This window comes from Pelodiscus sinensis, chromosome 10 (assembly GCF_052426305.1).
Source record: "Pelodiscus sinensis isolate ZL-2025 chromosome 10, ASM5242630v1, whole genome shotgun sequence".
Classification (NCBI taxonomy): Eukaryota; Metazoa; Chordata; order Testudines; family Trionychidae; genus Pelodiscus; species Pelodiscus sinensis.
Window position 1 is genome coordinate 52,994,373 of NC_143061.1, and position 21,190 is coordinate 53,015,562.

Consider the following 21,190-nt stretch of genomic DNA (forward strand, 5'->3'; position numbering starts at 1 on the left):
CCAGCGAGCCACATTTCAAACGCTCTCAGCGCCCGGGCACTGAGCCTGCTGGGACGCTCCCCGCCACTGGGCCCCCACACAGCCCCTCGTGCGCCAGGGCCCTGCACGCCCGAAAGCCGACACGGCCAGGTCGGACGGACACCGGGGTCCTGAGGCAGGACTGGGGCAGGCCCAGGTAAGGAGAGCGGGAGCAGAGCGGTGCCCTTCGCCCCCCCAGCTTCCTGCAGAATTACTGGGCCCCTGGGGCCGCAGCCCCCGTGGGTGCAGAATTCACCAGGAGGCTCTGCCTGTGCGGACAACGCGGCTCTGAGCTGTCGCCCTTCCTGCCTCCTGCTGGCCTCTCGGTGTTGACACTGAAGCGTAACGAGGGCACGTTAGCCTCTCGGGGACCCGCGCTCACTGCTCTGGCCCAGCGGGGCAGCCCGGGGCAGCAGGCTGAAGTGGAGCTCAGCTCCGGCTGAGCCTGGGCCGAGCACCCTCCCCTGGCTCAAATCGGATGCAGCCCCGCTCCTCTGCTCTCCCCTGGGTGGCTCACTCTGTCCCCACATGCAGCCTGCCCGCCCGCTCCCCACTGACCTTAAACTGGGCTTCTGGGGGCCCAGTGATGATGACCATCCGCTCGCTGGCGTCCGGCCCCTCGGCTGGCGCGATCTGCAAGCCAGAGAGGTAAGTGGTTAGCAGCACCACGAGCCTGGCGCTCTCCCGCCGGCGCCCGGCTCTGCCCAGCCGCCGGACAGCTCCTGGACAGGCGGCAGGGCGCCCAGGCTGCGTCGCGTGGTATCTGCCCCCTCTCCAGGCAGCCTCACGTCACAGGCGAGGGCTCAGGGAACCAGGATCGCCCCCAAGGCAAGTCTGGCCGGAGACCGCCTGTCTCCTTTCCAGTGGCCCATTTCGGGGGTGCCGAACGGCCCATCCGGCCGGCTCCGCAAACGACCGGCTGCCTGTCTCAGGCAGGGAATCGCTCTCCCCAAAATCTGAACAGCCCTGCTCTGCCTTCCCGGCCAATCCGCCCACGCCCGCCTTTCCCCCGGGCAGCTCGCGCGGTAACCGCCTCGCACAGCGGGCAGGTGTTATGGCAAAGAGAACAGGGCTCGGTCCTCAAAATATCAGCTCATCCTTACGTTGAAAATACGGTTCTGCACCTCCCAGGCCTTGGCTTCCCTCTTCTGCTCTCCCTGGCTGGCTGTCTCGGCAGACAGGTCCAGCGATGGCTGGGTAGGGAGGGTGTCAGAGGCTGGGAAGGGGGGACGGGGGAGGGATCCCTGGATGATTCCCGGCTCTGTTCACCTGGCATTGGCTGCTGGCGGCAGACAGGACACTGCGCTAGATGAGGGCTGGGCAGTAATTTTTGATGGGGGGCGGGGGGTGTCACACACAGATTTTGATACGTGGTCAAGGCCCTCACTCTTCTATGGAGGGGGTGCCGGGGCTGGATGCAGGGAGCTGGGGATGCGGGTCTGAGAGGGCGTGTGGGTGAAGGGGGGGGTGACCTGGCGCAGGAGTTTGGGGGCAGGGTCCAGGAGCAGGGTCTGGGTGCAGGAGAGGATTCTGGCCTGGGGGAGGGGCATAGGAGGGGGTGCAGGGTCGGGAGGGGGGTACAGAGGGTTTGGGTGGTGACCTGGGGACAGGGAGTTGGGGCGTGGGAAGGGCTGGGCTCCATGCAGTGCAGAGAGGCAGCAGGCAGGGAGAACGGACGGGGTGGGCTGCATGCCCCGCCCCCAGCACAATCTCTCAGCTCCCATTGGCCGACTCCTTTCGCCGAGCGCCGGCGCGGAGGGCTGTGGGCGGGGCCGGGCTCTTTGCTTACCTTGATGGAGGCGCCGGCGAATCTCGCCAGCTGCTTGATGTGCTGCCCTTTCTTCCCGATGATGGCGCCCACGGCCTGCGTCGGGATGAACAAATTCACCACCTCCTGCGCCGGCAACTGCGAGGGGAGACGAGACAGCGACGGGCTCGCTCGTTATTCTGCATCGCCTGGCGGGTCGCACCAGGAAGGCCCCTGGATGTCTGAGAGGCCTGGGAGGTTGCCGGGGCGGCGGGGACAGCGCGAGGGGCCCGGCCCGCGAGCAGCACAGCGCGGCAAGCGGCAGGGCAGGGCGAGAGGAGGGGAGGCAGCCGCTTCCGTGCGCGCCGACCCGAAATTCCTGGGCGTCCACAGACCAGAGACCTTCTCCTGCTGGGGGGAGGGGGACGATCTTCCACGCCCGCTCCTGGCTCTGCCACAGGGGCGCGGACAGCTGGACCGACCGTGTGACGGAGCAGAGACGGGCCGGCGAGGGGCGGGACGAACCCCCCTCAGGCCACCACCGAGCGGGTGGGCAAGAGGCCAGGCCTGGGTCTGTCGCTAGGGCCCCGGGATCAAACTGCCTCTCAGTGGGTCTCCGCTCCCAGGCAGGGCTTTGCTGGAAACCCGGGACGTGGGCAGCACCAAAGCTGGGCCCCTGCCCCTCGGCTGCACCAGGGCCTGGCTAAAGAATTGTGGGGCCTTGTGCCCTATTCCCTGGGGGCCCCTCTTTCCCTGCCCCAAAGGTGGGGGGCGGGGAGCAAGCCTGCCCCACATCCCCTGCTCCAGCCGTCAGCTCTCCCCTCCGCACGCAGGCAGGACACGGCCGTCACCTGGCCCTGAGCAGGGCTCGGTGCGTGAGGTGGGGTGTTAGCCTGTCCCGGCTCCGATAGGCAGCAGGAATCGGGGAGCGGTGTGCCCTAACCCGAGGAGCTTTCTCCGCCTGGCAGGGTGAACGGTCTAAGGTGAGGCTGGCTCTCTGAGCGTGCGCCCGGGCCCCTAACGTGACAGACCCCCCCGGAGCACGTTGCCACACAAGCTTCCCGCTGACGCACTGCCAGAGAGGGGAGAGCTGGAGAGGCTGGAGGGCAGAGCCCGCTCCTCTTCCAACTCCCCCTTCCCACGCAGGCCCCGAGCCCCCCCAGCTACACCCAGACGCCAGCCCGGTAACAGGGCTCAGGCGCAAAGAGACAAGTCGAGATCCTTAGAGCCGCCCGGACCTTGCAGCTCGTAGCTGGGCCCAAGGGGACTCCCCGGCCAGGCCCAGGTGAGAACAGGGCGATGGGCCTCGGGGAGCCACTTCCGGAAAGGCTGGCCCAAGGCGTATTCTGCGCCTCGCTCACAGGAAACCCCGGCGCAGCAACCCCCGGGGGCCGAGCGAGGGGCCCACAGGGAGGCTGAGCCGGAGGGCCCGGAGCTCACCTGCGAGTCTCTCTGCGAAGCCCCGAGAAAGTCTGTTGCCCCAGAGCTCAGCGCAGTGGCTAGAAACCCAGCCAGTTGCCGGATACCCTCACTCCCGTGCAGCCCCCTGGCTCAGCAGGTTTTCCCAGCGCCCCTCTGCTGCTCTGGCTCAGAGGAGCCTTGGAGAGGCAGCGTCCTGCAGAGCACGTGCCCCCGGCGCCCAGAAGGCGGGCGGGTGGAAGGGCTGGGCGGCATTGCCAGCTCCTGGGATCTGGGCATGACGGGGGGTGGATCTCGGCCCGGCCCGGCCGTCCCTGCCCGGGGCTGAAGGGCTCCGATCTCCAGCGCTGGCAACGCTTTGGCAATGCCTCGTGCACACCAACACGCCATGTTCAGCACCGAGTCTGGGGACCCGCCGCAGACCTGCCGCTTCTGAACCCACCCACCCCCGGAGCCTCGAGGTCCAGCTAGTACGGGGTGGGCGAGAGGCGGCTAGTGGGTTGGATCTGGCCCACAGTCGCCTCGCCGGCCCCCTTACCACAGCGCCACTCACATGGTGTTAAACAGCTGGCTGCTAACGGCGCTGCAAGCTGGGGAGGGACGGGAGAATTCGCGCGCTGTCCCCACTCCCAGCAATCCCGCAGCTCCCATTGGCCAGTTTCTAGCCAATAGAAGCTGAGAAATGTTGCTGGAGGCAGAGCCAGAGCGAACCTGCTGCCTCCCACCCTTCCCCTTCCCTGTGCTGGAGCAAAACCCCCAGGGAGCAGCCTGCCCAGCAGACAGGCAGGGAGACTGGCTCAGGTTCCTGCAGGGCTGCTGGCTGGGAGCCACCTAGGTAAGCGCCTCCCAGCCAGAGCCTGCCTCTGGCACCGCCAGCCCCCCCCCCCCCCACCGCTAACTACCTGCCCCAGGCCACCCTCTGTATCTTCTCCCTACCTCCTCCAGGTGGCAACTCCCTCCCAGCCCCTGCACCCCTTCCTACGCCCCTCCCCCAGGCCAGAATCCTCTTGCACCCAGACCCCGTCTCGACCCCGCACGCCAAGCCCCTGCTCCCAATCATAATCCCCTCCATCACTCACTCCCCACACCTCCTCCTGCACCCCGGTCCTCCAGCCCACGCTCCCTTTGCACCCCACCTGCCATCCCAGACCCCCCGTCCCCTCCACAAAAGTGCAGCCCTTGACCGTTTGGCGCGGCCCCCCCCTAAAAAAACTATTGCCCACCCCTGCTCTAGTACCACACGGTCGCCTGGGGCACTGGACGGTCCCCTCTTGTCTCTTCCCTTTTCCTGCCTGCATTTCTCCCTCTGCTGCTTCGAGCGACCTTCCCGTGCGGCAAAACCAACAACGGCGCCCCCTTTAAAAGGCTCCCCAACCCGACCCGGCGCTCACACCCACTGCACTGCGCTGCACGCGGCCGGCGAAACCACCAGTCCGCACTAACACCCCGCGTGGGGAAAGGGGAGGGGAAAGGCGGCCCCCCTCTCCCCCCCCGTCAGGCTCACAGCAGGGCTAGCGGCCATCTCGACTGCCCTTCAGCGCAGACACCCTGGGGAACACAAGCAGCACGGGAGGCAGCTCCGCACGCCGCTTTGCTTCAGCATTCGTGCTTTCGGCTGGGCCTGGCGGGGGGGTCTGGACACAGCTGTCCTGGCACGGAACTGGCACACCTGCCGCCACTGGAGGGGGCTGGAGGGAAAGCGCTGGGACTGGCGGGTGGGCTGGGATGCTCGGGGCGGCGTATGGAGCCCCAAGCCTGTGGTTCCCGTGAGGGGAACACGCGCGGCCAGAGCCAACAGCCGGGGCTCTTTCTGGGGGGGGGGGTCTCTCGGCTCAGGCAGACAGGGCTGCCTTCCGGGCGCTGTCTGGGGCTGACCCTGCCTCAGCATCCCACCCTCCGCCGTACCCACGGGCCCCTCCCCGCACAGAAAAGGTGCCGCCCTGGGTCCTTCACCTGCCCTTTAAACGCCTCCAGCTTCAGGCCCCTCCCCTTTCCTCTCTGAACACATGGGGGGCTGCGAGGGTTAACCCTGGCCACCTGGCTGAGAAGGCCCCGCCCCTCAGCCCTACTGGGCATGCTCCAGCCAGAGGCCGGCTATAAAGGCGGAGGGAGCTGACGCCGAGGGGGCCGGAGCTCCTGAAGGGGAAGCAGAGGGGCACCCGGGGCTGGCGCCAGGGACCCGCGGCAGAAGCCAGAGGAAAGGGACGGAGCAGACTGAAGGAGAGGCGGGTAGCCCAGGGCAGGCAGCGCGGCGTGTCGGTGGGATCCCCGCCGAGCTAGTGGGGACCACTCCACCACAACAGGGCGGAGCCAGTGGAGAGGGCGTGTCCCAGTCCCCCCACCCCCTCCTCACCAACTCCCGGAGGGGCTCTGCTCTCTCCGTCACTACGGACTCTGGCTGCTAGGCCGCGCTGCCCTGCGGGAAGGGAGCTTTGTTACTGACTCTGGGCCATTAGGCCCGACCACCCTGCTGAGAGAGGGGGCTACGGGGACGCCGGACATTAGGCTTCGCTGCCTTGAGGAGCAAGGATGTTACTTGTGACTGTGGCGTGAGGACGCAGGTGGGGTTGAGCCCCGATCGAGGGGCCTCAGAGGCCCGACCCCCCCCGAGAGGGAAAGGGGGGGCTCGCCCCGCCACAATGGGGGCCATCGCGGGAGCAGGACGGAGGGGAAACCAGAGCCCTTGGTGGCCGAGTTTAAATCCCCAGGGTTCGACTTTGCCCCAACCCACCCCCGCTGCATTCGGGGAGAGCGCGCTGCCAGCCCCTGGGCGCTGCGGACGGAACAGCACCCAGGCCCGCCGAGAGGCAGGAGAGGTGCCCAGGCCGCGCGTGGGGGAGCCCTGCACGGGTGCCGTGGTGCGGGAAAGCGCCAAAAGGACCCCGCGTTTCCCTGCCGGCGTCTGGCCTCGGCAGCCTCGTGCCCAGCAGCTGCGTCGTGACCACCGGCTGCCCCACGGGCACCGGCCGGGCCCACGCGCCACCAGGGCCGGGCCGCACCGGAGGGCAGCGCAGCCGGGAGAGGAGCGCGGCGGCCAAGCGGGGCGTGCGGGGCCAGCGCAGGCAGAGCGGGCACTTACAGAGCGCGGCTGTGGGAAGGCGCCAGCGGGGGAGGCTCCGTACAGACCCGAGAGGTATGCCGAGGGGCTCTACGGCAGGAAAGAAAAGGACAGTCAGTGCGGCGCCTGGGCCTGGCCGCTGGGGATCCCCCCAGCCCCCGCAGCGGGGCCCTACGCCGGCTTCCCTGCGCCCCGACGCAGCGCCCCCAGACGGACCAAGAACCAGGCCTGAGCAAGAACAAAAATCCCGCCGGGGCCCCAGGAGGAACGTTGGCCCCTCCCCCAGCTAATCGGGTCTCAAGGGCTGATGTAAACACGCCCGGCTCTGCCGAAACCGATAGGAGCCGGGTCGTGCTCCAACCCCCCCATTCACAGCACCGCGGCCTGGCCGCTGCAGCGTTAGCTGGGCAGGGGGCTCCCCCATGACACCAGAATCTACCTCAGGCAGGGAAATCCGCTGGGGGCAGCCACGGGGGGAGACAAGGAGGCAGCTGGAGGCGCCTGGGTGAAGGGCCTGAGGGGGGAGCAGGCTGTGCCAGGCAGCCAGTCGGGCAGAGAGGAGGATGCCGGGCGTGTCTGCAGCTGTGCCAGGGACACCAGGGAGACCGGGCTCCCTGCAGCAGCCCCAGGAGGGGCGGAGAAGCGTCCCGCAGGCAGCTAGGCACGGTTCCAGCTGCGGGGCAGGGGCCAGGCAGTGGAATCACAGAACAAGGGCCGGGGGAAGGTGGGCGAGACACCGAGGCCTGGGCCACACGACAGAGGAAGGGCGACACGCGGCTCCCGCCGACGTCAGCGCCCCATGGTGCACGGCAGCGGCTGGCCACCCCTCTGGTCCATTGCGCCGCCCCACTGTAGGGCTGTGAAACAGACAAGCAAGGCTGGGGGGGTTCCCGGCTGGGGGGCTCCCGGCTGGGCTCTCGGCTCCCCCTGGAGCTGGCCACTCGGAGCCTGGTCCAGGGTCCCTGCTCTCTGCTGGGGGACTGGGCTCGGGGCACGGAGCTCCCCTCTGGGGATCGTGCCTCCCCACGCGCTTCCAGGGGTCGAGCGCATCTGTGCGCTGTAGCTGGATCCTGGGCAGCTGCTGGGCCCCCGACCGGGAGCCCCACAGGGAGCCGAGAGCCCCCCGCTGCTCCTCTGCCGGCAGCAGAAGCCCAGCTGGGGAGGACACGCACCACAGGCCCGCGGGGGAGATGGTAATCACCGCAGGGGCTGTCAGCCGACCTAACATGGGTCTGACTCTAAGGGGGGCTCTCCCGCTGCTGCAGCCAGGCCAGGGGGCTGGCTGGGCTAATGGCACATCGGGTGTGACAGCGGCCGCGTCCAACAGACCCGTTCGGGGCTGGGGCAGGTTTGAGAAGCAGCTCCCCGAGGAACGGCCGTCGGGAGCGGCTTTCGCCTGAGAAGCAGCAAGCGCTGCAGAGACAGGGCGAGAAACCGGCTTTCGCCAAAGCACCGTCGCCTGCCGGAGTTACAGAGACACGCACACGCACTCAAAGGCACCCGCAGAGAGGCACGGATACACAGACACACATTTTTTTGCAGTTAACAGGCTGTGTCTTTTCTGCACCATCACCCAAGTCTTTTGACTCTGACCGCTGGGACACTCCCCATCCCTCTCCGCTTGCTCGGCCACGAGGGTTTTCAGAACACAATAATGAGGTACATAAGCTCGGTCCCAGCTCCTGATGACACTCCAGCAGCTGAGCTGAAATCCTGATCCAGAGCGCTAGCTACGCCCTGGTCCCCTGGGGGTGGTTTTGCCTTGCGCCTCCAGCGCGCAGGGGCCGGGCCTGGGGTCGCAATCCCAGCTCTGAGAGGCCCTGTCGCCACACGCTGGCATGGCTGGTTAAAAACTAATCCCGTGCAGCTGGAAACGATGGAGTGATGAACACAGCTTCCGTGAACCCATCGGAGTCGTACGGCGGGCACGTCTCTCGGCAACCCCCGCCAGAGAGCTCAGGCTGTCTTTGAGTCGCTCCAAAGGGGCTGGGAGGCAGCGCAGAGTGAAGAGCACTAAAGTGCCCCACACCCCCTAACTCCAGAGCATGTTACACCAGCAGAGCACGGACGAGCCAAAGTCACCGCGGAAGCCTGCTCCTAACAGGCCAGCCCAGGTAAAGGCCCCTCGGGCAGCACTGCCTTGTGGGCGTTCCGGGGCAGCGATGGCCACAGGCAGGCAAAGGCCACCAAGACCCCTTACACCCTCCTTCACAGAGCCCCCGAAAGGCAGGGCGGACAGGCCAGCCCCCTGCGTGGAGACGGACCAGTCAAGCTAGGCCATCCCTGGCAGGTCCAATTGGTTCTTAGATGCCTCCAGCGATGGAGGGCCCCACAGCTTCCTTGGGAAGCCTCGTCCGGAGCTCAGCTCCCCTCAGAGGTTGCCCCTAATCATAGAATCACAGGGCTGGAAGAGACCTCAGGAGGCCATCAAGTCCAGCCCCCTGCCCAAGGCAGGACCAACCCCAACTCAATCAACCCAGCCAGGGCTTTGGCAAGCTGAGACTTAAACACCTCTAGGGATGGAGACTCCACCCCCTCCCTAGGGAACCCAGCCCAGCGCTTCCCCACCCTCCTAGGGAAACAATTTTTCCTAATATCCAACCTAGACCTCCCCCACTGCAACTTGAGCCCATTGCTCCTTGTTCTGCCATCTGTCACCACTGAGAACAGCCTCTCTCCAGCCTCTTTGGAACCTCCCTTCAGGAAGTTGAAGGCTGCTCTCAAATCCCCCCTCACTCTTCTTAACCCAAATCCCTCAGTCTCTCCTCATGGGTCATGCGCTCCAGCCCCCTCATCATTTTGGTTGCCCTCCGCTGGACCCTCTCCAATGCATCCACCTCCTTTCTGTAGTGGGGGGCCCAGACCTGGACACAACACTCAGATGTGGCCTCATCAGAGCCGAATAAAGGGGAATAATCACTTCTCTGGATCTGCTGGCAATGCTCCTCCTAATGCAGCCTAATATGCCATTAGCCCTCTTGCCTACAAGGGCGCCCTGTTGACTCATCTCCAGCTTCTCATTCACTGTAACCCCCAGGTCTTCTTCTGCAGAACTGCTACTTATCGCCTTCCTGATAACCCCCCTGCATTCTTGAGCTATTTATTTATCCTCCTCCCTACTCATCTGTCCAAGTTTCCACTTCTTGAAAGCTTCCTTTTTGAGTTTAAGCTCACCAAGGATTTCCCCAGTAAGCCAATCTGATCGCCTACCATATTTGCTTTTCTTGCTGCGCATCGGGATGGTTTCTTCCTGTGTCTTTAAAAGGCTTCTTTAAAATACTCTTCTCTGAGGGAGTCAAAGTCCGCTCTTCTGAAATCCAGGGTGTGTATTTTGCTACTCTCCTTTCTTCCTTTGGTCAGGATCCTGAAATCGACCATCTCATGATCACTGCTTCCCAGGCTGTCACCTACCTCTACTTCCCCTACTAGTTCCTCCCTCTTTTTGAGCAGCAGGTTAAGCTGCACCGGCCTCTGGTCGGATCCTTCAGCACTTGTACCAAGAAGTTATCCCCAACAGTCTCCAAAAACTTCCTGGAATGTCTGCGTCCTGCTGTATTTATTGGTTTCCCAACAGATGTCAGGGTGATTAAAGTCCCCGATGAGAACCAGGGTCTGTGTTCTCTCAGTTGTCCGAAGAAAGCCTCGTCTACCTCATCCACCTGATCCGGTGGTCTACAGCAGACACCAACCACAACATCACCCCTGTTGCTTTCACTTCTCAACTTAATCCATAGATTCTCTCCCTCTATATACTGGAGCTCCGAGCAATCATACTGCTCTCTTACATACTATGCGACGCCTCCTCCTTTTCTCCCCCTCTTGTTCTTCCTGAACAGTTTATACCCTTCCATGACAGTGCTCCAGTCATGAGAGTCATCCCACCAAATCTCCGTTATTCCAATCAAATCATAGTTCTTTGGCTGGGCCAGGGCTTCTAATTCTTCCAGTTTGTTTCCCAGGCTTCTCACATTGTTGTACAAACACCTTAGATAACCAGTTGATTGCCCTACCTTCTTCATCCGAATCAGGGGTCCTCCTTTGTTGCTCATCCTCCTTGTGTTTCTTCCCGGTGTCTGACTTCCTCACTTACCACAGGGCTTCTTTGGTCACTGTCCCCCAACGAACCTAGTTTAAAGCCCTCCTCACTAGGTTGCAAGCCTGCCCACGAAAATGCTCTTTCCTCTCTTGGTTAGGTGGATCCCATCACTTCCTAACAATCCTTGTGCCAGGAACAAAGTCCCATGGTCGAAGAAACCAAAGCCCTCTCTGCGACACCACCTGCGCAACCACACATTTACTTCCTCAATTCGATGATCCCTAACTGGATCTTTTCCTTCAACAGGGAGGATGGACGAGAACACCACTTGCGCTTCAAATTCCTTGAGCCTTTTTCCCAGCGCTACATAATCTGCTGTGACCTGCTCAAGGTCATTCTTGGCCGTATCGTTAGTTCCTACATGGAGAAGCAGGAAGGGGTAGGGATCCGAAGGTTTAATCACTTTCGGAAGATTCTCGGTCACATCCTGAATGCGAGCTCCTGGTAAGCCACACACTTCTCAAGATTCCAGGTCTGGACGGCAGATGGATGACTCAGTCCCTCTTAGGAGGGAGTCCCCGACCACCACCACCACCCGCCTTCTTCTCTTGGGGGTGGTGGTCATGGAACCCCCATCCCTAGGACTACGCATCCCATGCCTTCCGGTAGATGGTGTTCCCTTCTGATTTCTTCCCTGAGAGGTCCCTGTCAAAGCATTCTCCACCGCAGTGCCTGTGGAGAGAGCCTGAAAGCGGTTGGTTACTTACCGCTACATGAATGAGGGATATCTGAATTGGCCTTCTTCTTCTAGAGGTTACATGCTGCTAGTTTTCTTCCTTGTCCTGCACTGCCGTCACTGGCTCTTCAGCCTGCTGTGCCTGCAGGATTAAACGCTGCCTTCTATCGAGGAAGTCTTCATCCTCTCTGACAGAACGTAGGGTCGATACTTGGGCCTCAAGTCTTCTAATTTTTTCTTCCAAAAATGGCAACCAGCTTGCACTTAGTGCAGATGAAATCCCTTCTTTCTTCCGGGAGGAAGACAAACACAGCACATGCTGTGCAGGTAACAGCAGCAGAGCTATCACCATCCATACCTGCCTTCCTTCGGAGAGATTCCTCAGATGTTATTAAATGCCTCCTTGAAGGGCAGGAGTGTAGTGAAAAATTTTAAAGAATGGCGAGTGTGTCTCGCCCCCTTCCCAACTCCCTCTCAAAACTCCCTGTTAGCAGCCCCTGGTTGCTGACTCTCTCCTTTATAAAGCCCTGGACTGCCTGATAATCAGGGGGAGGGGCTAAGGCTCAACCAATGAGCAGAGGCTTCTAGATTTCAAACCCTGATTAGAAGCTCACAGCTTCCACCTGCCAGCTGTGAAGGGAGGGAGGGAAAAAAAAACCCAAACACACACACACACACACACACACACTCTCTCTCTCTCTCTCTCTCTCTCTCTCTCTCCCCCCCCTTCCCCCCCTCCCAAGGGTCTTGTATTAGCTTCCTCCTTCACCGGGAGAACTCCCTCTCCAAACTCCGTTTTCAGTTGCTGTTCGCAAGCTCCCTGGTTGCTGACTCACTCCTTTATAAAACCTCTACCCAAATCTCTCTTGCTGCAGACCGACTCGCCCCACCTCCCGTGGGCACGGGGAACGGCTCGTCGCTTTGGAACAACCCTTCCCTGGGGCGAACGCCCTCAGCTCCACTCTCTGTCTTCTGTTCCCACGAGGCGACAGCCCAGGTTTAACCTTCCCGCCCCAGGGCAGGGTTTCGAAGCCTTTCGTCGCTGTTGTGCCTCTCTCTGGTCCGTCCACATCTTTCCTGAAGGGTGGCCCCAAGACCTGGACAGGGGGCTCCAGCCAGGGCCTCCCCCAGGCCCAGAAGGGCAGGACAGTCCCCTCCCATGGCTGACTTCTGACATGCCTGCCCACACATCCCACATGGACAGTATCTTCTTTGGCAGCTGCACCACACGGGGACTTCTACCTTAGGGCCTTGCCAGCAGCACCGACACCTCGCCAGTACCCCCGGCAGGATAAGGACACAAGAATGACCAGACCAAAGGTCCATCTAGCCCAGTGTCCTGTTCACCAATAGTGGCCAACACCAGGTGCCCCAGAGGGAGGGAACACAACAGAGAATCATCCAGTGATCCCTCTCCTGTTATCCCTTTCCAGCTCCTGACAGAGGCTAGGACACCATTCCTACCCAGCCTAATAGCCATCGATGGACCTAATCTCCATGAATCTATTTAGCTCTTTTCTGAACCCTGTTAAAGTCCCCGTCTTCACAAAATCCCCTGGCAAGGAGTTCCACAGGTTGGCTGTGCACTGCATGAAGAAAAACTTCCTTTTGTTTTAAACCTGCTGCCTATTCATTACATTTGGTGACCCCTAATTCTTATGTTATGGGAATGAGTAAATGACTTTTCCTTATTCACTTTCTCTACACCAGTCATGGTTTTATAGACCCCCTTAGTCTCAAAGATGAAAAGTCCCAGTCTTTTCAATCTCCCCTCATGTGGGACCCGTTCCAAACCCCTCCTCATTTGTGTTGCCTTTTTCTGAACGTTTTCCAATGCCAAGCTAATCTCTTTTGAGCTGAGGCAACCACCTGCGCATGCAGCATTCGAGCTGTGGGCCTCCCATGGCTTTATAGAGTGGTAATTGAATAATCTTGGTCTTATTCTCTGTCCCTGTCATCAAATGATTCCCGGCGCTGGGTTTGGGTACCGGGGGCCTAGCAGGGCCCCGGTCAGGAGAGAGCAGCATGGCAGGACTGGGCAGAGCAGAGCCAGGCTGATTTGGCTCCCACCATGGTGAGTTGAGGGAGGGGGGGGGCGACAGACCCCTTCTGCCGCCCCGCACCAAGCCCCATAATCCCCTGGCTCATGTTGCCAAGGGGAGAGGGCAAGGGGGCGGGGCTTGGGAAAGGGGCGGAGCAGGGCGGAATGGACAGTGGCAGGGCGGGGCCTGTGGCGGTGGGGGGGTGCCCAGGGCCCTGTGCCTGGGGCACTAGGGGGTGTTGACCCAGGCCCCGTGTCCCCCCCCCCCCCCCGCCGGCAGGGTCGGCCCTGCTGATGTGGCAAGCTCGTTTTGAATTCTAACCCCGTCCTCCAAAGCGCTGCAGCCTCGCCCCCCTCGGTGTCACCCCCCGTTTTCCAAGGCGCTCGCTCCACTCCATTATCCAAGTCATTAAGGAACGCGCTGGCTAGCACCCGAGCCAGGACGGACCCCTGCCTGCCTCCCCAATCCCCCCTGGCAGCTGCACAGAGTAGGTCTCCCAACCAGTCGTACACCCGGCACCTGGAGCCCACGGCCCTCGTTTGCCTAGGGGGATGCCACGTGGCGCAGCGCCAAAGCCAGACTGACACAGAGCTCGCTGTGGCCCACGCCCTCCGCCAGCGCCCCCCGCTGCTCCTGCCCAGCTGCCTGGGATGCGCCTCCCCCAGGGGGTGCACAGAGCCTGGAAGACGCACCCACAGCATGTGCTGGTTTAGCTGCCTGTCCGGGGATGCAGCCCCCAGCCCTCTTCCCCGGGCCGGCTGGGGGACACAAGGCGCGTGTGCAGGTATGTGCTGTGCCAAACGCAGGCCAACCCCCACCAGAGGACACACCGACCAGCGTCCGGCCTGGGCCCCACCGGCAGGCACCGTCCACAGGCAGGTTCATTGCTAGGCGCGGCCTCTCCTGGCTGCGTGCCCAGCCCCACAACTAGCGTGGGAGGCGCCTGTACGGACACCGCCTGCCAACGCCGCACCTGCAGGCCTAGCAAGAGTGTCTCCCCCCAGCCCGCTGAGCGAGGGGCCCCGCCCCGCCCGCCGGGTACTCACCGCAAAGGGGCTGTAGGCGGCCGCAGCAGCCCCGCGGGCCCCCGCTGCGGAGGGCAGCATGGACAGCCCCGTCGAGAAGATCCCCAGCGCGCTGAGGTTCAGCCCCGGGATCAGGTTGGCTTGTTGCTAGAAAAGGAGAAACGCAGAGAACGTGAGACACGGGGGAAGGGGGGAGCCACCCGTGCCCGAGTGCCCAGTGACCCCTACACAGCCGCCCACCCAGCAGCCCCTCGGCAAACCCCCCAACGCCGCCCCCTCCCACTGGGCCAGCTCCAGCGCCCACCCGCTCAGGTCTCTCCTGGGAGGATGGCAGCAGCGGGGCGGGGGGAGGGGAGCTTACATTGACGGCCACAATGTCATTCTCATAGGCCTCTCGCAGCTTCTTCATGATCTCCACCTCGGCGCCGGAGCAGGCCTCGATGCTGCCCTTCACCGTGATGGTCCGCTCGGGGTTATAAATGGTTAGATCCTGTAAACTAAGCCGTGACCGGAAGGTGACGCAGCTGCCCTCCAGGCAACAGAGAAACAAGCCACCTTCGCCCTTCTGCTCGGAGCAGGCGAGCCCAAGAGCCAGGGTAGCCCGGTGCCACCCCGGCCCTGCCCAACATGGCTCACTTTACTGGCACCCAAGGGTGGGGCACCCCCACCTGCGCCCCTTTGGAAGAGCCCCATTCTGGTTTTACACGTTCACCAGCACATGGTTTATTCTGTGTCGCTTGGGCTGGCCCCAGCGGCTCCCCCGGCGCTCGCCTCCCACAGCCTGAGAGCTCCAAGCAGCGCAGCGGGTCTCGGGGCTGGAGGCAGGTTGTCCGGCGCGAAGATACCGCCACTTACGGAGAGATGGTGATCTTGGTCCCTGTGTCTTGCTCAATTTTCTTCAGGTTTCGTCCCTCTTTGCCGATCAGTCTCCCGACCAGACTGTTGTGGGCTAAGATTTTCAAGGGAACCTCTTCGGCCCTAAAGGAAACAGAAGGGCTTTGATGGTTTTGTAAGTTTCTTTTCCCCTGGTCTCCTACCCCAGCATGCTCCAAACCGCAGAGGAACACACACAAAAAGAAAAGTAGGAGAAAAACTTCCTGTGGACTTTTTTCCACTGCAAAACCTGCATGTTTTAGAGTCCTTGTCACGCAAAGAATCTGAACTGAGTCCTCTCGGCACGGACAGAAAACCCAGACAAATAGCTCCTCCTTCAGCTAAACAGTGCGGGCCGGAGGGGAATCAAAATAACCCTGATCTAGCAATCCTGACTGTAACCGGGGTGGGTCAAAAATGGCTTGAGTTTCCCCAAGAGAAAATTCGAACCTCCCCTCCCCAATGTGTTTGGTTCCAAATACCGTAGAGGATTTTCCCTCCCCAATTACAGAAGCTGAATTGCTCAGATTTGTTTCAAATCATTGCCTGGAAAGTTTCTAAAACACAGGAAACGGCCTGCCATTCCAGCAGAGAGAAAGGGAGAGAAAAAGTGAAGCATCCAAAACACTGGCCCTCGGGTATCAGCTCCAGCTTGTGGCTTTACACATGGGACGGTTTCCCTTTCTGTTTGCCCAAGCACGTTCTTGCAACTCAAACTGTACAGTGAGTAATCGTGCTGATTAAGCCTTTTAATACACAAACACATGAAACCAAATTCCCATTCCCAACGGCCGCATTTTCTCTGCTGGGCCTCTGGGGGCTTATTCTTCAAACCGGATTTGTACTTGCCCGCTGGGTCTTGCCCCAAGCGTGGCTGCGGGCGCCTCCTCCGGCGGAGAGCTGCGCGGGGCACACTTACGATTTAGTCTCGTCGGCTTCTTTCTGCATGATGTCGAGGATCATGCGGCACGCTTCGGAGCACCCTTCGGGCGTGGCGTGGATGGTGATGGGCTTCTCGGAGGCACCGGCGTTCTCCTTCCGATGAATGTCCACCCTGCACCGAGAGAATCAGCACAGAGCTCAGGCAGCCGTCGCAACAGGGCGCCTCGAAGAAAGCACATCGCTTTGCGTGACACTGCTTTTACCGGGCTGTCTGCGGAGGGGAGCCCTGAGCCAGGAGTCCCGCTGCTGACTCCACCTCCGAACCGCCTCTCCTGCTGAGGCCAGAACTCAGCCAGTGGCTGTGCCGTCAGTCGGGCGGAACCATGGGAAACTCACCAGGTGCACTCACCACTCGCGACAGGTTTGTTTCAAGGCCTGTTACGCTTTTGGCAGGAAACTGGGCCTAGGGTTTGGAACGCCAGGTGGCTCAGGCTTGCGTGAGCCCACAGCGATTTCTACTCCAGTGTTTCTCAACCAGCGGTACGAGCACCCTTAGGGGTACTCGAGAGAAGTCGGGGGGGTACGTCAACACAGCCGAAATCTGGAGAAAACTGAATGTTTTAAGTTTGACAGCGCTTTATTATTTTTGTACTTTTTACACCCAAAAATTTCATCACCCGCCCGGCTACAATTAAGTTGTTTAAACGAATGTGTTGCAATGGTAGAAAAAAAAATGTCGTGTGTCTGAAAATTGTAGCTAAATGGGGTACTTATTGTTTTTTTGGAAAAAGGGGTACTTTATTAAAAAAAGGTTGAGAAACACTGTTCTATTCAACGCCGGGTTTCAAATAGCGGGGCCCTAAACTGGGTTCAACTCCGCTTTGGACTCTTTGGCTTTCGGATTTGGGGTTCGTTTGCGATTAGAGAATGGGGGTTGGGGGGGGGGCGCGGAGCCAGGCCAGATCAGAACAGAGCTGGTCCCTACGACTCAAGGGGAAGTGTCTCTGGTTCCGGCTGTTACTACGTGGGTCTTCTCGTCTGCTTCTTTAGGATCCGCCAGAACACGGCTGAGGTCGGGGGCCGGGCGAGCTGTCAGGGTCACAGCACTACACAAGTGGCCTGGTAGAAACCAGACGGGTAGCATGTGCGTGAGATAGCTGACCTGGCTCTGTGTCTGTGTGTGTATTGCACGCTGTGATAGGAAGTATCTTATATATTACAGCGGCAACGTTGCACGGGGGAGGAATTACACCAGGAGCGGGACTCGGCCTGTAGTTTCCAGTCCGTATCGGTACTCTTGCAGACAGCCGGGCTTACACCTTACCACGGCCGACTGATATGACAGGTGCAGCCCAGAGGCCAGTTAGCACAGCTGGCTTTCTCCAACGGCAGCCTGTCCTGGATGCTTTCGAAGGAGACCTTGTATCCCCCTACCACCTCAGCCATATGTGCATCTCTTGTCCGCTCAGAGCCCGGCTGGAAATCTGCTCCCACCAGCAGGCCGGACGGCGGCTTCCGGACACAGCCTGCATTTTGGGGCAGAGGGAGGTGTACCAGGGAGTGCAGGGGGGAGGCCCTGGAAGCATCTGGGCTGCTAGCCAGGTGCCAGGTGCATTTCTCCTGCCTCCCAACCCCACATTGGCCCCGCTGTGAGGGCCAGCCTATGGACTCTGGGGTGGTCCTCGTGCTGCCCACTCGGGCACGGCCGTAGTTGTTGAGAACGGTAGCTAGGAGTGCTGCGACCACGGCAGAGTCCTGCTCGGAGGGCAGCCTGTGGAAAGCGCCACGCTCCCTCTCCTCCTACCCAGGGTCAATTTGCGATGGGGCTGCTATGAGGCATTTGGTTACTCTCTGACACCTAGGACGCTAGTCTCCTTCCGAACAGGCCTGAGTCTTTTCTAGAGCATGAGATCAATAATTTACTGTCACCCTGCAGCACTGAGTGCCACAGGTTAACCAGATCATTGTATATCGCATTAATGCTGAGTACCAGGTTGGCTCTGGGAGCAGCATCTTCTCTTATACCAGCCAGGCTGAAGCTACAGAGGTTACCAGTCCTCAGCATGCTTCACCGGCTGGGGTCAAGACTTTTTTGGGGGCCCAAGTAGGTATCTTATCAGGGTTTTGCACGTTTTCCTGACCCCGCTGTCAGCAGCAGGACACCTAGAGGAACTAAATGGATTGTGGATCAGTTCTGGGATGATAATTCTTGTGTCCTGCTAGGTCTTCGTGTGCGGGGTCAGGCGGCCGATGCTGGCGGATGCGCTTTGGGCTTAACACAAATAGCTTTGGGCAATAACAAACCGGAGAGGAAAAACTGTGAAGAAAATCAGAAGGTTACACACACGTTCAGCCTCAGGGAGGCAGATCTGGGAAACCTCCCAAGCGGCAGGTTCCTTAAACACAAGATGGGGAGGGGGCGCAGGGTTCGAGTCTGACACCACCTGGGAGCCGCACTGGACTAGCAGCTCGCCCGTTTCCAGGCACCGTACCCCGACACACAGCTCTCCTCCAAAGCCTCCATGGCTCACGCCAGGGAGCTCAGAACGTGCCCTGCAAGCACCTTCGCGCCACTCGGATCGACTTCCTGATCGGCGGGTTCCTTGCCAGAGCCCTGCGTGGCGGGAGTGAGCCGACGCCGGCCTATCTAGGGCCCTTTGGGCACGGAGAGCCCCTCGCTGGTACCGGTCGTCCCGAGAAGAGACGCCCCTTCTCGCGGGCCAGCGGGAATGGTTTGGGGCCTGCGACCCCAGCCAGGAGGTGATCGTGGGACCAGACGCCATGTTAGTTCAAGCCGGGGGAGGAGGGGTTAGCCGCTGGCTGCCAGGGTGGCGCGCTCTGGCCAGGGTGTTGTCATGGCGCCCTGGCCAGGAAAGCGACATTGTGCGCCCCCTCACGGCCCCGTCCGCTACCATCCGCTGTCCCCTCCTGCGACGGGCCGGCCCGTTCCTGGCCCGCCGGCGAGCGCGCTCTATTGCCCCCGCGCTGACCGGCAGCCACCGGCCACGCACGGGGTCCTGGGGAAGGAAACACAACCGTTCGCGGTACTTACTTGGACTGGGTTTGCTTAGTGAGGTTCTTTATGGTCAAGCCCTCCTTTCCTATGATCGCACCAACAAACTGCGTGGGGACCAGGATCCGCAGTGGGAAATCGAGCTGTTTGGACTGTGAGGAGCCCCCCGGGGAGGAGCCCTGCTCCCTGGAGGCACGGCCCCCCCGGCGGGACCGCTGAGGGGGCGGAGGGGAGCTCACCTCTTCATCCGGGATGTAGGAAATCTTGAAGGAATAGTTCTCAAACTGGTGGCCGCTGAGCTTCTCAATTGCTCTGAAAGGCAGAGGGGAAGTCACTCGCGCGGCGCGAGCCCGGACCCGGCAGGGAGCCTCCGAGCTGGCGGAGGGCAGGAGGCCGTCTCTGTCTCTGTGGGCCTGCCCCTGTCAGAGGCCAGCGTATGGGTACCCTAGAGCAGAGACCCCACGTCTCCGCAGGCCCTGGCCTTCGCCCCTCCGGCAGCTGCTCAGAGACATCCAAACGCCTCAGACAGGCCCAACCCGTCCAAAGGTGTGAGCGTAACCCACGGCCGCTTGGCAGGGCTCAGTGCCCTGCTGGGGTGCGCCCCCTGCACCAGCTCTGTGCCCTGCCCCTCAGCCCCGTACCCCCCTAGGGTGCACCCCCCCCAGACCAAGCTGCGCCCTGGGCCCCTGGAACACCGCCGGGCAGATGAGCCTCCCTTTAAAATGGAGCCAGTCAAAGCCCCGTGGCAAGGTGCTGTCCCTGCAGAATTCAGTGGGACTTCTGTCCTGGCTTTTGGAGGGGCCAGGTTTCACCCACGGAGGATGCTGAACCTCCTGGCTGAGCCCACGCGAGGGGCGGCACCAGCGGCCGCGAGCCAGGAGACGGGGACGGACTCGGGGCTCGGCCGACAGCTTCATCGGCGACCCACAGGCAGGAGGATACCGAGCATACGAATGACGGGGGCAGAGGACGACCCCGGGGGCCTGGCGAGGGACGAGGAACCGGTGGGGGAAAGGAGGCTAAATTTCAGCCCGTTTTCCGGAGAGGAAGGGCAGCGCCCCCGAGGGGGAGGGCGAAACGGGACCAGCGCCACTTACACTTTTGCTTCTTCTTTTGCCGCGTACGTGACGTTGACAACGGCCGTTTCTGTGTCTGTGTTGACTAAGGGGAAAACACGAGACACCGGCATTAGCCTGCGGCGCCTTCTCCGGGGGCCCGTCACAAAGGCTGCCGGCTGTTGGGGGGAGGGGGGGGCCCATGATCGCGACAGCGCACACCGGGCTGCCTTTCTGCCGGTGGATCTGGCTAGCCGTGACCCACAGGCACCTCTATGGGGTAGCTGGTATGGGCCCCCTTCCCCCTGTTGCTGACTGGGCCCGTCCTGCCACGCAGCCGGGGCAGGTCGGGCCGTGGAAAGAGGGGAACTGACGCCCGAGATGAGACCTCCAGGCTCATCTCCTCTGGGCCTGCTCAGCCAGTTTTAACTGCCCTCTGCGGATGCCTAGCCAGCTTCACCCTCCAGCCGGGACATGCTGGTTGCTGAGGGAAACCCCTCTGTTTCCCCTACACAGGGGCAGCCTCCTGGGAGCTGCACCCTGCAATGGCTGGCAAGCCGGGAGGCCAGGCTGGGGATTTCGGGCAACCCGTGCCTCAGTTTCTCCTCCTCAGCCTCCCTCCCAGGACTACGGCAGGGGCTAACGGGTCAGGAGAACGGCGCCAGGCCACAGCCAGGCAGTGTCACCGTCACGAGGTTACAGCGCCCCCTGCTGGCCGGCACCACGGCAACACCTGTTCAGCCAGGCTCACACCCGTGCTTGCCGGCTCAGGGAGCAGAGCCCTCGGCGCCCCCTGGGGGGCGGGGCAATGTGCCAGGGTGCGCCAGGGTGGGTTACGCTCCCAGGCTGACTCCCACAGCTGCCCTGGGGGCCAAAAGCCACTTCCCGGCCAGCCTGCCCAGCTCCCGAGCCAAACGGCTGCGGGCCAGGGGGCTCTGCTCTGCACGGGGGGGCCCATGGATTAGGCCCCCCAATGAGCAGGCCGAACAGGGCGCCCTGGTCTCAAGAGACCGGCGGGGCTGGGACTGAGCACAGCGCTTTCCAGGGGAGGGGCCGAGTCTTACCTTGTTCCACATTCTCTACAGTCCCATATTGAGCTAACAGGCCATCTAGCACCTGCAAGAGAAAGCACCAAGCCATGCAGGGTGAGCCAGCCGGGAAGGACTCCCAGGGTGAGACCTAGCCCACCACGTCCGCTGCAAGGTGGGCCCAGCAACAAGCCCAGGCTGCTCCCCCCCGGGGGCCAAGCAGGAAGGGCAGGTGGCAGCTCCTCTCCTGGGCCCGTG

At 61.8% G+C, this 21,190-nt stretch overlaps 1 protein-coding gene across 4 annotated transcripts in view; it reads right to left on the reverse strand.

Moving 5' to 3' along the window:
* Positions 1–21,190, reverse strand: part of IGF2BP2 (insulin like growth factor 2 mRNA binding protein 2) — a 75,472-nt gene that overhangs the window by 19,320 nt on the left and 34,962 nt on the right. For 2 of the 4 annotated variants that reach the window (XM_089780902.1, XM_075937340.2), the window contains exons 4-13: positions 20,969–21,020; positions 19,947–20,010; positions 18,889–19,161; positions 15,874–16,008; positions 14,937–15,059; positions 14,443–14,578; positions 14,103–14,228; positions 6,264–6,332; positions 1,808–1,924; positions 577–651 (exon numbers count right to left, since the gene is read on the reverse strand). In XM_089780902.1, the coding sequence (XP_089637028.1) occupies positions 577–651; positions 1,808–1,924; positions 6,264–6,332; positions 14,103–14,228; positions 14,443–14,578; positions 14,937–15,059; positions 15,874–16,008; positions 18,889–19,161; positions 19,947–20,010; positions 20,969–21,020 (1,170 nt within the window). Of the gene's footprint in view, positions 1–576; positions 652–1,807; positions 1,925–6,263; positions 6,333–14,102; positions 14,229–14,442; positions 14,579–14,936; positions 15,060–15,873; positions 16,009–18,888; positions 19,162–19,946; positions 20,013–20,968; positions 21,021–21,190 lie in introns of those variants that run through there. The other 2 variants (XM_089780903.1, XM_089780904.1) reach the window with 2 other exon arrangements.